The 15,695-nt window shown below is 46.1% G+C and overlaps 1 protein-coding gene across 1 annotated transcript; it reads left to right on the top strand.

Annotated features, from left to right (window-relative positions):
• On the top strand, positions 1-14,546 carry LOC130491756 (zinc finger and SCAN domain-containing protein 12-like). Its single transcript, XM_056865582.1, has 4 exons — positions 1-732; positions 3,592-3,712; positions 7,792-7,980; positions 14,491-14,546. The coding sequence occupies exons 1-4, from the start codon at positions 1-3 to the stop codon at positions 14,544-14,546; spliced, it is 1,098 nt and encodes a 365-aa protein (XP_056721560.1).
• Positions 14,547-15,695: the final 1,149 nt, after the last annotated feature.

Genomic DNA, 15,695 nt, shown 5'->3' with positions numbered 1-15,695 from the left:
ATGAGAATGGAGGAACAAGAACATTTGAGACCCATCTTCAGGAGGGGGTTGGAAAAATCCCCTCACGTCCTCCAGGTTGGTTATGTTAAAGACTTCCTGCAAAGGAGACCAGGAGAACGAATTAAACAGGAACCAGGTGAGGGTTCCCTTCAGCAGTGGGAAGTCCAGTGGCAGGAGTTCCTCAGGTCAGTGGACTCTCCTTGGTCCCAAAGGACAGTCCCACCCTTGCCAGAGAAACCTTCACCCTGGGAAGATGCCAAGGCGTTTCTGGCCTCCTTCGAACAAGTGGCTGAAGCCTGCCGGTGGCCCAAGGAAGAGTGGGTGACCCAACTCCTCCCAGCCCTCAGTGGAGATGCCGAGCAGGCCTTTATCAGTATGGGGGCCAGAGACAGAGAGGATTATGGGAAAGTAAAGGCAGTCATCTTGAGAGGGGATGCCATCAGCAGGGAGAAGATTCGCCAACACTTTAGGCACTTCTGCTACCAGGAGTCAGATGGGCCGAGAGGGACGTACAGCCAGCTCCAGGAACTCTGTCATCGGTGGCTGAGAGTGGAGAATCACAGCAAGGAGCAGATCTTGGAGCTCTTGATCCTGGAGCAGCTGCTGAGTGTCCTGCCCCAGGAGATCCAGAGCCAAGTGAGGGAGAGCGGCCCTGAAAGCTGCTCCCAGGCAGTGGCCCTGGCTGAGGAATTCCTCTTGAGGCAGAGAGAACCCAAAAGGCAGGAACAACAGGTGAGGCTAATTCATTGTGTTGTTTCTATATAGTAGCAGGGCCTCAGGTGGAGTAGGGGTAACACGTCTATCCGACTTAGGACAGTGAGGAGGAGCTGCAGGCCATAATGTGGTATAGAGGCCAAAGTGCCGGATTTTGCCTGGAAAGATCTGGATTCGAATCCTCACTCAGCTTTCCCCCCCAAATGCTGGATGGTCAGTTCTGTGTGAGCCAGGTTGATGCAGGATTTTTAGGGGGGGGGGGAATTGGCCCCCTACAGAAGATCCTCAGAAGTTCTATTACTTCTAAAAGAAATTCAGCTCTGATCTCTCCCTCATGGAATTGGTTTGTTTGTTTATTTTATGCTGCCTTTCTACCCAATCAGGGTCCACAAGGTGGCAAATATACAAAACATATAAGCAAATATTAAATCATTGGTTCTTGTAGGTTATCCGGGCTGTGTGACCGTGGTCTTGGTATTTTCTTTCCTGACGTTTCGCCAGCAGCTGTGGCAGGCATCTTCAGAGGAGGAACACTGAAGGACAGTGTCTCTCAGTGTCAAGTGTGTAGGAAGAGTAATATATAGTCAGAATGGGTTTGGGTTTGAGCTGAGTCATTGTCCTGCAAAAAGTATCAAAGGTAATGTGCTAATCATTGTCCTGTAAGTATCAAGATAATGTGCTAATGAGGGTGCGGTATGTTAATATGGAACCATTGTATCCTGAAGTGATCTGTTAACATGTGGAATCCAAAGCTAATCTGCATGGCTATTGTGGACTGTAGTCTTTGTTAGTCTGGAGGTTTTCAGGACATGAAGCCAAGCCTTATTCATTCTTAAACTCTCTTCTTTTCTGTTAAAGTTGTGCTGATGTTTATGAATTTCAATGGCTTCTCTGTGCAATCTGACAAAATAGTTGGTAGAATTGTCCAGTCTTTCAGTGTCTTGGAATAAGACCCTGTGTCCTGTTTGGGTCAGTCCATGTTCAGCCACTGCTGATTTCTCAGGTTGGCCAAGTCTGTAGTATCTTTCATGTTCTTTTATCCTTGTTTGTATGCTGCGTTGTGTGGTCCCGATGTAAACTTGTCCACAACTACAAGGTATACGATATACTCCTGCAGAGGTGAGGGGGTCTCTTTTGTCTTTTGCTGATCGTAGCATCTGTTGTATTTTCTTGGTGGGTTTAAACACTGTTTGTAGGTTATGTTTTTTCAAAAGTTTCTCCATCCTATCAGTGACTCATTTAATAAATGGCAAGAATACCTTTCCTATGGGAGACTGTTTTTCCTGAGTTTTCTGAGTTTTGTTTGGTTTAATGGCCCTTCTGATTTCATTTCTGGAATAGCCGTTTGCTAGCAGTGCGTGATTTAGATTATTAATTTCTTCCTTGAGAAACTGTGGTTCACAGATCCGTCTTGCCCAGTCCATTAACGTGACCTAATTGAAAGTCACAAGGTCTACCAGAAACCAACTCACGCAGATCGCTACTTACACAAAAACTCCAACCACCACCCCCGACAGAAAAGAGGAATAATCAAAACGTTAATGGACCATGCAAGACAGATCTGTGAACCACAGTTTCTCAAGGAATAAATTAATCATCTAAATCATGCACTGATAGCAAACGGCTATTCCAGAAATGAAATCAGAAGGGCCATTAAACCAAACAAAACTCAGAAAACTCAGGAAAAACAGTCTCCCATAGGAAAGGTATTCTTGCCAAAGGTACTCTCTTCCTCCTCCTCTCTCTGTTTTAATTAAATTATTAAATTTTTCATTTATTACATGAAAAACGTATCCTACATTTCTGGGCTGGCTCCTAGATTCAAAGAATATTTGTCAAGGCCTGCTGTATCTTTGGATTTCATGTATTGATCAGGGGGTTGGTCTAGATGACTTCTAAGACACTGTCCATGATTCATCCATAGCAATGGAGCTGCTACGCTCAGGGTAGAGAGCAGAACCCTCCCTTCTGCCTCCCCCCCCCCCGCTGCTGTGTACTGAGAGATTCCTTTCCGCATCCTATTAGAGGATCAGGACTAAACAATTGTAAAGGCTTTGCCTGTGCAAAACTGTTTAGCAGCAGAGTTCTCCAGGATTTATCAATTAAAGGTGATTAACAATATTAATTCTGATAATACAAAAGAGTAAGGGGGTAGAGTTTGGTTCTCTGAGCTATTAACCAGCAAACCAGGCAGACTACCTGTAGAAACTTTTATCTTTTATAGAGAAAAGAAAAGATCATTTTTATTGAGCAAGACAGAAAAAAGTACAGGCATGAAAAAATTAACTATACAATTGCTGTGAAGATAAATGCTAAACATATCAAAGTTCCTAGCAAAGAATAGTTTTAAAAGTAAATCAGGTTTCTGTTTTTGTGTCACTGCTTTTAGGGTTTTATATTTTTTTAAAAAAAAGCTACCCACCAAGAAACCACACCTAATCTTCTTCTGAGACTTCCATCCAGAGAAATCTGATTTGCTGGTTACATGAACACATATTTATCGAAAAAATCTCTTTCTCTAAATCTGATCTATCATATGGTTATTGTCTACATAACTGACTGGTTCATAACTAAATATGATATAATCAACATGTGCAAATAAGCCAATCAGCATGTGCATGTGAATTATATCTGATATAGCAAGATAAGAAGGCAAAATCTCAACTCTTAATCTCTATGAAAAAGCAATTAGTCTAACTTTTCTGGAAATGTTTCAATTAACTGTCCAAGATGAAAGTAGCTCTAAGCATCAGAGTTCATGACAGTTGAAAAGTGCCTGAACTCTCAGTTAAGTTGCAAATTTAGCACGAAAAAAGTTGTGATATTATTGCAACTGCCACAGCTGTGCCCTTAAAGGGTCCCTCTATGCCACAGCAGGTACTCTTGGAAAAGGCATCTGGGAGTGTTTCTGAAGCAGGCCACGATCCGTCTGAGAGCAAGCAGAGGCAATTCTGTATGGAAACCAAGCAGGAAGATGATCCGGATAGAAGCCTGCTAGGTAAGAATGTTCATTCTTGGTGTAGGCTCAGCTGTGGCTCTATCTTTCCCTTTTGGGACCCAATAGGGTTGCCAGGCTCCAGGTGGGATCTGGAGATCTCCCAGAATTACAGCTCATCTCCAGCTGACAGAGATCAGTTCCCCTGGAGAAAATGGCTGCTTTGGAGGGTGGATGTCATAATCCTGCTGAACACCACTTTGGTCAGGCTGCACCTGTAGTAATGTATGTAGTTCTGGAGGCCACACTTCAAAAAGGATGTTGATAGAATGGAGCGGGAGCATAGCAGAGCAACGAGGAAAGGCTGAGGGAGTTGGGAATGTTTAGTCTGGACAAGAGGAGGCTGAGGGGGTCATGATTGCTCTCTTGAAGTATCTGAAGGGCTGTCAGAGCAGGGCAGAGAGCTGTTCCTGTTGGCAGCAGAGGATAGGACTCGCAATAATGGGTTTAAATTGTGGGCAGAAACGTACCAGCTGGATATTAGGGGGAAATTTTTACAGTAAGAGTTGCTCCACAGTGGAATCGGCTACCTAGGGAGGTGGTGAGCTCCCCTCACTAGCAGTCTTTAAACAGAGGCTGGACAAACACTTTTCATGGATGCTTTGGGCTGATCCTGCATCAAACGGGGTTGGGCTAGATGGCCTGTATGGCCCCTTCCAACTCTATGGTTCTATTAATTTATGGCATTACACCCCAACTGAGCTCTCTCCCCTCACCAAACCCTGCCCTCCCCAGGCTTCTCCTCCAAATCTCCAGGAATTTTCTAACCCTGACCTGGCAGTCCTAGAGCCCAGCAGCTGTTCTGTGCTTAGACTCTCCAGAGTCTTTAACATTCAGTAGGGAGAGAAAATGTGTGTAGGGCCGATAAATTCAGACCTGATGTTCTGCAGATGACAGTGAAATTTGTTTCTCATATGTGACTCCTTGTAGTAGAGCATCTGCTTTGCCTTAGCTGTAATAGCCACCATGGTGAAGTGGCCAGTGTGTCAGACTAGGATCTGGGAGACCCAGGTTCAAATCCCTTCTCTGCCATGAAAACTCAATGGGAAACCTTAAAAACATAAGAAGAGCCCTGTTGGATAAGGTGAGCAGTTCATCTAGTCCAACTTCCTGTTTCACACAGTGGCCAACCAGTTGCCCTGGAGGGCAACTCTCCCCTGTCGCTTTCTCCTAGCACTGTGTTTCAGGGGTTGACGGCCTCTGGATATGGAAGTTCCCTTTACTCACCTGGTCTAATAGACACTGATGGACCTCTCCTCTATGAATCTGTCTAATCCCCTTTTAAAGTCAGCTATGCTTGTTGCCTTCACTACATCCACTGGTAACAAATTCCACAATTTAATTACTCATTGGCTAAAGAAGTGTTTCCTTTTGTCTGTCCTGAATCTGCTGCCCATCAACTTCATTGGGTGCCCCAGAGTTCTAGTATTATGGAAAATGGAGAAAAAGCTCCCTCTCCATCCACTTTGTTCACCACATGGGCCAATGATCCTCCCTCAGCCTAACCTGTCACAAGATGGTGGTTGTAAGGATATAATCCTGGAGAGAAGAATGATGTAAGCTCTCTGGTTCCCCATTGGGAAGCATACATTTTTTTAAAAAATAAAAAGAATGTTTATGGATATTCCATGGCATCGCCATAGTTCAGCCAATACCTTGCAGATGACAGACAAGCCTCTTTTTAAGCTTCCTATCTACATTAAAAATCATACCACATGGAAGCTGATGTTCCTTCTTTGGAAATGACATACGTTGCAGCTAAGACAAAATACTAGTGGCACCTGAGAGACTAACGCTTATTTCAACATGAGGTTTTGTGAGCCTCAGCCCACTTCCTCAGACTAACATGCCTGCCCCTTTGCAATAATTTGAATCTGATGTACAGTCAGTTTTGGACAGAGATAGGCAAGTGGGAAGATGCTGAAAAGTTACTGGAAGCTTTACCTCTGCTCTCTTCAGATGCTATCACTTGGTAGCCGCTACCTTCCCATTTTTACGCTCATGGCTGAGGTGCGGTTCTTTCAGGCTGGTAAGTTTTCCTGGTCCCTTCTTCTCTGGGCCTCTCCTACAGGGCTACAAAAGACTTACATCTGTCCTGTTTGGGCACCTGAAATGGTTTGGGAGGGGTTCTTGCTGGTCCCACTGTGCTGCAGGCCCCATCAGGATCAGACACTTGCAGGATCGTTAAAGGGCTAGAATCTACCTCTAAGATGGCGACAGCATGACCCACGAATGCCGTAACATCTAGTTTGGTTCACATATGCTAGTTGAGCTAGCAGACCTGTCACCGCCAGAAACATTTTTAGCCTAACCCAAACCCTTTTCTTTCTTTCTTTTTTCTCTCAAAGAAGGAAGCAGTGAAGAAGAGACCAAAGGGCAGAGTTTTCCTCAGGAAGGCCTTGCGTCACAAGAAGAGAATATTTCTTTCCCAGCTGAGTTTGCTGAGGGTGCGTACACAACGTCCTCTTCAACACGGAGGCAGGAAAAGGCTGTGGAAACAGAAGCAAGTGGGGCCTGGAGATCTTCTATAATGACAACTGATCTCAGAACTACACAGATCAATTATCTAGGCAGCTTCAGAGGGTGGACTGTATGGAATTACATCCCTGCTAAGCTCCCTCCCCAAACTCCATCCTCCTTGGCGCTAACTCCAAATCTGCAGGAATTTGCCAAACTGGAATTGGCAACCAAGGTGGAGGTGCATGGGGATGGTGTCCACATGACCCATCTCCATGCTGCTCGCTGCTTTTCCTACCCCTCCACCCCTACCCCTTGCGGTCTGTCCCAGCAGTTGTCAAAGCACAGAGATGCTGCAGTGGCAGCTGCCGCTGAAACCATGGTATTTTAATCTTCCCAGCTGATCACATCTCCAGTGGCCAGTCAGAAACATTGCTGGGCAATTGATTCCCCACTCCTTCCACATGAGTGGCGGAGGCTAATCTGGTGAACTGGATTTGTATCCCCACTCCTACACACAAAGGCAGCTGGGTGGCCTTGGGCTAGTCACAGCTCTCTCTGCCCCACCCACCTCACAGAGTGTCTGTTATGAGGAGGGGAAGGTGATTGTAAGCCAATTTGAGTCTCCTTTAAGTGGTAGAGAAAGTCGGCATATAAAAACCAACTCTTCTTCTTCTGCCCCACCTGGCTTCACCCACTTTCTAAAAGCCAGGGAATAGACAGAAAAGATGGCTGAATAGATCTAAGCATGTGCACTGATCTGTACTGGGAGAGGCAGGCCCTCAGGAAGAGCGGCCCCAGTGGAGCCAAATACCACAGGGTGGGCAAGTGTTTGGAATCTTTCTAGCTAGAAGTCTTCAAGCAGAGACTGTCAGGGATGCTCCAAGTTTGGATTCCCTGCAGGGGTGGTGGTAGACAGGATAGCCTGCAAGCTGCTTGATTTGCCGTTTGGTTTCATCATCCCAAAAAACAGGAGGATTTGCTCCCGGCATTTTCACAGGGACAGGTTGCCAAGGCCAGAGATAGAAGAAAATCTGGGTCTATGGGCGCACAGCTACCCTTCCTGCTAGACAGCTAGGCACTCCTTCCATCTTGCGCAAGAACTGAAGAAGAATATGGTCCCGGGACTCCAAAACTCTGTTTCTCCATATGCCTGCTCCAAACAAGATCTGAGAAATTATTTTGGCATTAAAAGCTTAGACAGCCACAGGTACATACTGGCTTCCTCTTGAATAGAAAAACCTTACAAGAACATTGTATTGGTCCTAGCAATTTCAGTAGCTAAGTAAACATGGGCTTTCAAAGTGAGATTACAGTTTAACATAACCCCTATATATTTAAAATGAGCAACCTGCTCCATCCAGGTCAGGTCTACACTCTCATTTTTGGATTGGACAAATTCATAGGTCAATCAGTGGCAACTAGCCATGGTGACTAAAGGGAACCTCCACATTCAGAGGCAGTCAACCCCTGAATCTCAGTGCCAGAAGGCAACATCGGGGAAGGCCTTGGCCACTATGCCCTGTTGGACCTCCGGGGCCACTGGGTTGGCCACAGGATGCTGGACTATATGGACCACTGGTCTGATCCAGCATGGCTCTTCTGATGTTATTTTTTTCCCCCAGCCAAAGCCTGGATGTCCAGAAGTGATGAGGAGACATACATGCCAGACAGTTCAGAACTGGTAAGACCGTGTGGGACTCTGACATGGACAGTGAAGCAGGATGCATCTCAGGAAATCTACCCAGTGGAGGAAGCAGAAGAAGGACGCAACACCCCCAGGGACACCCCAGCTCAGCCAGGAATTGATGCTAGTAAGAACCAAAACATCTCCAGTGCTTTTGGGAAAAGCTTCAGCCAGAACCCTGGCTTCATGAAAACCCCTTATCCAGGAAGAAAAGTGCATAAATGCCTGGTCTGTGGAAAATGCTTTTTTTCCAGCTCAAACCTTATTGTCCACCAGAGAACCCACACAGGAGTGAAACCCTATAAGTGTCTGGAATGTGGGAAAAGCTTCAACCGGAGCACCAATCTTACCACACATCAGAGAATCCACACAGGGGAGAAACCATACACATGCTTGGAGTGTGGAAAGAGTTTCAGTCGGAGCCACCATCTTGCCTCACATCAGAGAATCCACACGGGGGAGAGACCTTATAAATGCTCAGATTGCAGCAAGACGTTCTGTGACCAATCAAGCTTTATTAAGCACAAGAGAATCCACACTGGTGAGAAACCTTATAAGTGTCTGAAGTGTGGGAAGAGCTTTGGACAGAATACAACCCTCATTAAACATCAGAGAATCCACATTGGGACAGAATGTCCCATATGAACCTTTCCCCTGTTGATATCTGGATTTTTGAGGCTCCGGAATTAGTTTAAAAAGCAGGGTCTTTTTAGTGTTTGCCCATTCCTGTTGAACTCTCATCCAGTGGTTGAGGTCCCTTGGGGGCTCTGGTTGCATGTTGTAGTTGGATGGTTTTAATAACATTGTGTGTGTTGTGTGTTAAGTCCCGTCAAGTCGCTTCCGACTCATGGCGACCCTATGAATGAAAGTCCTCCAAAATGTCCTATCTTTGACAGCCTTGCTCAGATCTTGCAAAGTGAAGGCTGTAGCTTCCTTTATTGAGTCAGTCCATCTCTTGTTGAGTCTTCCTCTTTTCCTGCTGCCCTCAACTTTTCCTAGCATGACTGTCTTTTCCAGTGACTCTTGTCGTCTCAGGACGTGACCAAAATACGATAGCCTCAGTTTAGTCATTTTAGCTTCTAGGGTCAGTTCAGGCTTGATTTGATCTATAACCCACTGATTTGTTTTTTTGGCAGTCTGCGGAATCTGTAACACTCTCCTCCAACACCACATTTCAAAGGAATCTATTTTCTTCCTATCAGCTTTCTTCACTGTCCAGCTTTCACACCCATACATAGTAATAGGGAATACGATGGCATGAATTAATCTAGTCTTGGTGGCCAGTGACACATTGTTACACTTCAAAATCTTTTCTAGCTCCTTAATGGCTGCCGTTCCCAGTCTCAATCTCCTTCTGATTTCTTGGCTGCAGTCTCTCTTTTGGTTGATGGTGGAGCCAAGGAATAGAAAGTCTTGAACAATTTCAATTTTCTCATAGTCAACCTTAAAGTTGTGTAATTCTCCTGTAGTCATTACTTTTGTTTTCTTGATGTTCAGCTGTAGTCCTGCTTTGGCACTTTCTTTTTTAACTTTCAGCAGTAGTCGTTTCAAATCTTCACTATTTTCTGCCAATAATGTAGTGTCATCAGCATATCTCAAATTATTAATGTTCGTCCCTCCAATTTTCATTCCACCTTCATCTAAATCTAATCCAGCTTTCCTAATTATATGTTCTGCATATAGATTGAAGAGATAGGGAGATAAAATACATCCTTGTCTGACACCTTTGCCAATTGGAAACCATTCAATTTCTCCATATTCTGTTCTAACTGTGGCCTCTTGTCCAGAGTACAGATTGCGCATCAAAACGATCAGATGTAGTGGCACACCCATTTCCTTTAAAACCGGCCATAGCTTTTCATGATCCACACAGTCAAAAGCTTTGCTGTAATCTATGAAACACAAGCTGATTTTCTTCTGAAATTCTTTGAATAACATTACGTATTTTTATTACCTTAATCCACTTCGGGGGTTATTTTGGTTTGAAAGGCAGTGTCAAAAGAACTGTACAGAAAACAAGTAATAAAATTTTATATGGGTTCAGCCCTTCAAAAAGTGTTCCAACATCCAAATCCATGCAGAAGAATCCAAAAAAGGAATTATTATTTTTTTAAAAACTAGATCAGTGAAGCTTTTTCCACTGAGAAAGGGCCCAGCCAGTGTTTCATCACAGGAAAATTATGGCAATGCTTTGATTAGAATAAAAACTTTTTGAATGATCAGACTTTATAATCCATCAGGGAAACATGAGTGATGGTATTGGATGCTCAAATCAGTGAAGATGAGCTGTTTGCTCAGGCCTCTTTCCCCCCAGATGCCGTCTTTATTTGATAATAAATTATCTTCTGATTATGTAAGGATGTAATTAGCATAATGTTCTCGCTCTGGTGATTAGTAAGTTTTTGTGTGCACTTTTCCTTTTGGTATAGTATCTAGCTGCCCAATGTCCACTTAAGGTGATGGAAACTGCTGTAGGGTGTTTCAAGGCAAGAGACATCCAGAGGTGGTTTGCCATTGCCTGCCTCTGTGCAGCGACCTTGGACTTCCTTAATGGTCTCCCACCCAAATATTAATTCTCCCTCTTTCTGTCCCTGGGCTTTTTGGCTAATAGGCATTCCACCTAATGTTGTGCAAAAAGCAGGAATTCAACAGGAAAAGCATTAACACTGCATTTGTAGAAGCCAGATTAGGGCGGCACTCCACCAAGGGTGGTCCAGAGGTCACCCAGCAAGCTTTCATGGTAGAAGTGAGGATTTGAACTGGGTTGCCCAGGTTCCTAGTCCACCTCTATCCACTACCCACACTGGCTCTCAGCAGAGTGGAGGGAGAAGGCCAATGTGGGCTCTCCACCTACGGCAGATGGCATCCTTCCAAAGCCCCCATGGCTGATCTAAATGTGAACACAGATGATGTGGAAATGATTTGGGATCTCCAGCATCTAACTTACCACCCTGAAGAGCAGGAGAGGTGGGTAAGGCCCCCAGGTTGAAACATTTGCTCAACCATAGATTAGGACCTGGGTTCACTCAGCCATGCCTTAGACCAGGCATCCCTAACCTTTTTGAGCCTGTGGGCACATCTGGAATTCAGACACAAGTTAGTGGTTGCAACCATAACATGGCCGTAATGAGTCGTGCAGCCAACCTCAAAATGGCTGCCGTGAGAGGCAAAGCCACACACAAAGGAAAGCCAAGTACAGGGGACAAGAGGAGTAATTTTAATGTGCACAGCCAATCAAATCTCCAGTAACCAATCAGATGCCCTGGTGATCAGGAGCCCCAATCACTTTCTAAAAAACTCTTGATGGGTGATAGGAAAAGTGTCAGCAGACACCATGGCCCCCATGGATACCACATCAGGAACCCCTGCCTTCTCATAAACCTCAGTTTAACCTACCTCATAGGGTTGTTGTGAGGATAACATAAAGAACTACACAGAGTTGTTCTATGAAAAGTTATGAAGACAGACAGTCATCCACAATATTTTCTGCTGGATGTTAAGTTTACACAATGGGTTGATACTCCTATCTAACCCTTGTTGAGGGAGATCTGTGAGGGTTTTTTTTTTTTTTTGGATTATATACATGCTTGACCTCTGGATCTTTGAGATATCTACAGCTTTGTCAAGAAGGTGTGTTTGGAACAGCCATCTCGAGCTAACGCTACAACTTGTCTAACCAGAAATTTCAGCCTTGGACAAAAGCCATTGAATGAGAACCAGCATCGTGAATCCAGATGAACTGCAACCAGCCAACAATTGTAGGAGACAGAGTGGCGCAGGGCCTGCTCACTAATGCTGGGGCAGCAGGTTCAAATCCTGATACAACTTCTGCTGAGGGTGGGGGAGGGCTCTACTTATTTATGTTGAATATTAAGAATAACATGTGGGGACCAGCAAGAATCTCGCAGAAGTAGCTATCCCATTCCCCCGCTTTTCCCCCATCCACCTTTTCATTTTCTCTTGTTCGCCTTCCACCAAATACATACTAACTCTTCCTCTCTCTTTCTTCCTCCCAACACCTGTCAGTCTTTCTCCCCTCCTTCTCCTGCTTCAGCTGCTGCTACTGATTCTTTAGTTCTTTCTCCCTCCCAACACCTGTCAGTCTTTCTCCCCTCCTCCTTCTCTTGCTTCAGCTGCTGCTACTGATTCTTTAGTTCTTTCTGCCCCAGTTCCTGCTGTCACACTCTCTCACATACACTTTTGTCTCTCTCCATCCAGCCTCCCATCATATTCTTTCTCACTCCCCTGCCTGCCGCTGACTGCAATAGTTCCACCTCCCTCCCTCCACTGCCATGGAGAGGTGGTGAATATGGGTGATGATGGAGTGGCTGAAAATTACGCTGCTCAGTCACGTTTCCAAAGGATGGTCAAGCCCAGCCCAGTGGCATCCTCACCCTAGCCCCAGCCATTTTGCAGACTCAATGGGGGGTGGCTACTCTCCCGCCCACCTCCCTCCCAACACCTGACAAGTCTTTCTCCCCTTCTGCTCCTCATCTAAGCTGCTGTCGCTGCTTCTCTTAAGCCCGCTCTTTCTCCCCCAGTTCCTACTGGCACACTCTCTCACACACACTGCCTTTCTCCTTCTCAGGGCCGGATTAAGACCTTTAGAGGCCCTAAGCGCTTAAAAGAGTTTGGTGCCCCCCCCCCATACATGTAATTCAAAATATAAACAATAATAAACCATCAAATAAAATTTTATTTTTCGAAATGAAACAAAACGTACAGTAAGATGGAAAATAATGTTTATTTTTGTATGCTTCCACTTTATATTTGAAAAGTTTTCTCCTACTTTTTGTGGACCCTGGTTGAGCTGCACCATTTGCAGTTTTGCATCATATGGTCCACGGTAAATCCGGCAATGGGAAATTTCTTTGGTGTGTCCACCCCCCGTACTTATTTTGTGTGTGTTAAGTGCCGTCAAGTCGCTTCCGACTCATGGCGACCCTATGAATGAAAGTCCTCCAAAATGTCCTATCTTTGACAGCCTTGCTCAGATATTGCAAATTGAAGGCTGTGGCTTCCTTTATTGAGCCAATCCATCTCTTGTTGGGTCTTCCTCTTTTCCTGCATCTAGATGTGCATCTGTGTGTGTGTGTTAAGTGCCGTCAAGTCGCTTCCGACTCATGGCGACCCTATGAATGAAAGTCCTCCAAAATGTCCTAACTTTGACAGCCTTGCTCAGATCTTGCAAATTGAAGGCTGTGGCTTCCTTTATTGAGTCAATGCACCATTTTTTTTGCTTAACGGTTAATCCAGCCTTGCTCCTTCTCCATCCACCCTCCCATCCCTCTTTCTCTCGCTCTAACTCCCCTGCCAGCAGCTGACCACAGCAGCGCAGCAGTGACTTCCGTGCAAACCCCCGGCCAGCCACGTCGCCCCATTAATGGCAATACTTGCGTGGGGGGAGAAATCCTTCCCACCATTGGGGGGGGGGGAAATCCCTCCCACCATTGCCGCTGATGCCGGGACCGGCTCCCATCCCCCGCAGCTTCTCCCATCCCTTCCCCCCCCCCCCCAGCTCCATCATTGCAAGCTCAGCAGGGGGCAAGGAGGACTATCTGACTCCCTGGGTTGCCGGCTCTGCGGACGGGGTGGGGGGCAAGACTTCCCCCCGATCCCGCCCATGTCCTTTGTTGCCAGCTCAGTTTGCTGGTGGGCGGGCTTGGTGGGTGGAAGGAGGGGCAGCGAGGACTCCCATGCGCCGCGCCCAACTCCCTCCTTTCGGGTTTGGGGGGGGGCAAGGACTCCTCCCCCAGACTCCTGCCCGACTCCTTTGTTGCTGGTGCGGTGGGAGGGCAGGGAGGAGGACTCTTGTGCTTGACTCCTTTCTTTCCGGCTCGGTGGGGGGTGGGTGGGGGGCGGCTCGGCGGCCAGGGCTTCTTTCCCCCTGCTGCCACCACCCAGCTCCACCCCGAGGCTTCCCGCACAAACAGACCGTTTATGCACGGGAGGTTTTGCTTTGGATTCACCGCTCAATAGATGCGCATTTTCCCCATCCGAATTCCCAAAACTCAACAAGAAGCCCCCCTGCAGAGTTTGGAGAATTCGGATGTGGGAAATATGCATCTAGAGAGCAGCAAATGTGCATCTGTGTTAACATTTATACATGGGAGGTTTTGCCTTGGATTTGCCACTCTAGATGCACTGTCCCCCCAGCCATATTCTCAAAACTCAACAATAAGCCCCCATGCAGAGTTTTGAGAATTCGGATGGGGGGAAATGTGCATCTACAGAGTGGCAAATCCAATGCAAAACCTTCCGTCGCTTCCGACTCATGGCGACCCTATGAATGAAAGTCCTCCAAAACGTCCTGTCTTTGACAGCCCTGCTCAGATCCTGCAAATTGAAGGCTGTGGCTTCCTTTATTGAGTCCATCCATCTCTTGTTGGGTCTTCCTCTTCTCCTGCTGCCTTCATCTAGAGAGCAGCAAATCCAAGGCAGAACATCCCATGCATAAATGGCCATACTGACCATGGCGGAGCCCGGACGACGCTGGAGCCGGGCCTGGAGCGTCTCTCGGCGGCTGCTGCTGCCACCGCCAGCCCTCCAGGAATGCATGCATAGACAATACTTTTTTTAAAAAATCGGGAGAATTTCAACCCCTGGTTTTGCTGCTTCTTTTTTTTTAACTTTTCAGATTTTTCTGCAGAAAAACTGTTGGGGAGGAAGTGTGCCCCCTGTCTGCGGATTTAAGCATCTTGGAAATTAGATATATGGATAGATTATAGAGCTGGGAAAGGTGCCTAAGAGGGCAACCAAGATGCCCAGTCTAGGGATGTCAAACTCCAGGTACTACCTGGAGATCTCCTGCTATTACAACGGATCTCCAGCCGATAGAGATCATTCACCTGGAGAAAATGGCTGCTTTGGCAATCGGACTCTATGGCATGGAAGTCCCTCCCCAAACCCCGCCCTCCTCAGGCTCCGTCCAGAAACCTCCCAGTGGTGGCGAAGAGGGACCTGGCAACCCTAGCCCAGTCAGTTGGTGCACCTTCCCTATAAAACATGTATGGCCATTACATTGTATTTAGCCTTTTCCTATTATTAAACTTGTTGGGTAAGAGATTCAGGTCAGGAAAAAAAAATAGAAATAATTCTGCACTTCCTGAGAAATTAAACTGTAGAATTCACTGCCAGTGAGAGTAATGATGGCTTGAAAAGGGGATTGGACAGATTCACAGAGAGAAAGGTCCATCAGTGGCTACTAGCCATGGTTAGTAAAGGGGAGCCACCATATATAGCGACACTCAGCCTCTGAATACCAATGCCAGGAGGCATTGAATACCAATGTCAGGGAAGGCCTCAGCCTCTGTTCCTTGGCTGTTGGCCCTCCAGAGTACCTGGTTAGCCACTGTGCGAGGCAGGATGCTGGTCTAGATAGACCACTGTTTAGATTTAGCAAGGTACCACCTATGTTCTTGTGGTACATCCCTGCCCATGAGCTTGCTTTTCTACCATTTCTACCATCAGAACAGCCTGGCTGGATCAGACCTATGGTCACCCGTTGTCTTTTTTCCACACTGAAAAGCCCCAGACTCTTCTGCCTTTCTTTGTAGGAAAAGTGCTCCAACTCCTTAATCATCTTGGTTGCCCTCTTCTGCTTTTCCCAGCTCTGCAACACCTTTTTTTGAGATATGGCAAAATCTTCAGACCTTGTCTGCATTCTCATTCTTTCACTTGCACGGTGAAAGAATATTTAGAGGCCTTTTAAAAACTATCTTGGTTTACCATTCACCACTAAATCCATTTTTCGAAGCTTGTTGCGGGTGAGATCTTTCCCCCCACAACCTAAAAGTGGAGAAAGTCTGGTGATTTTCACCTCTTACCAAAGGAACAGGGACA

This window comes from Euleptes europaea, chromosome 1 (genome assembly GCF_029931775.1).
Source record: "Euleptes europaea isolate rEulEur1 chromosome 1, rEulEur1.hap1, whole genome shotgun sequence".
Classification (NCBI taxonomy): Eukaryota; Metazoa; Chordata; class Lepidosauria; order Squamata; family Sphaerodactylidae; genus Euleptes; species Euleptes europaea.
This window is presented reverse-complemented; position numbering and strand designations above follow the sequence as displayed.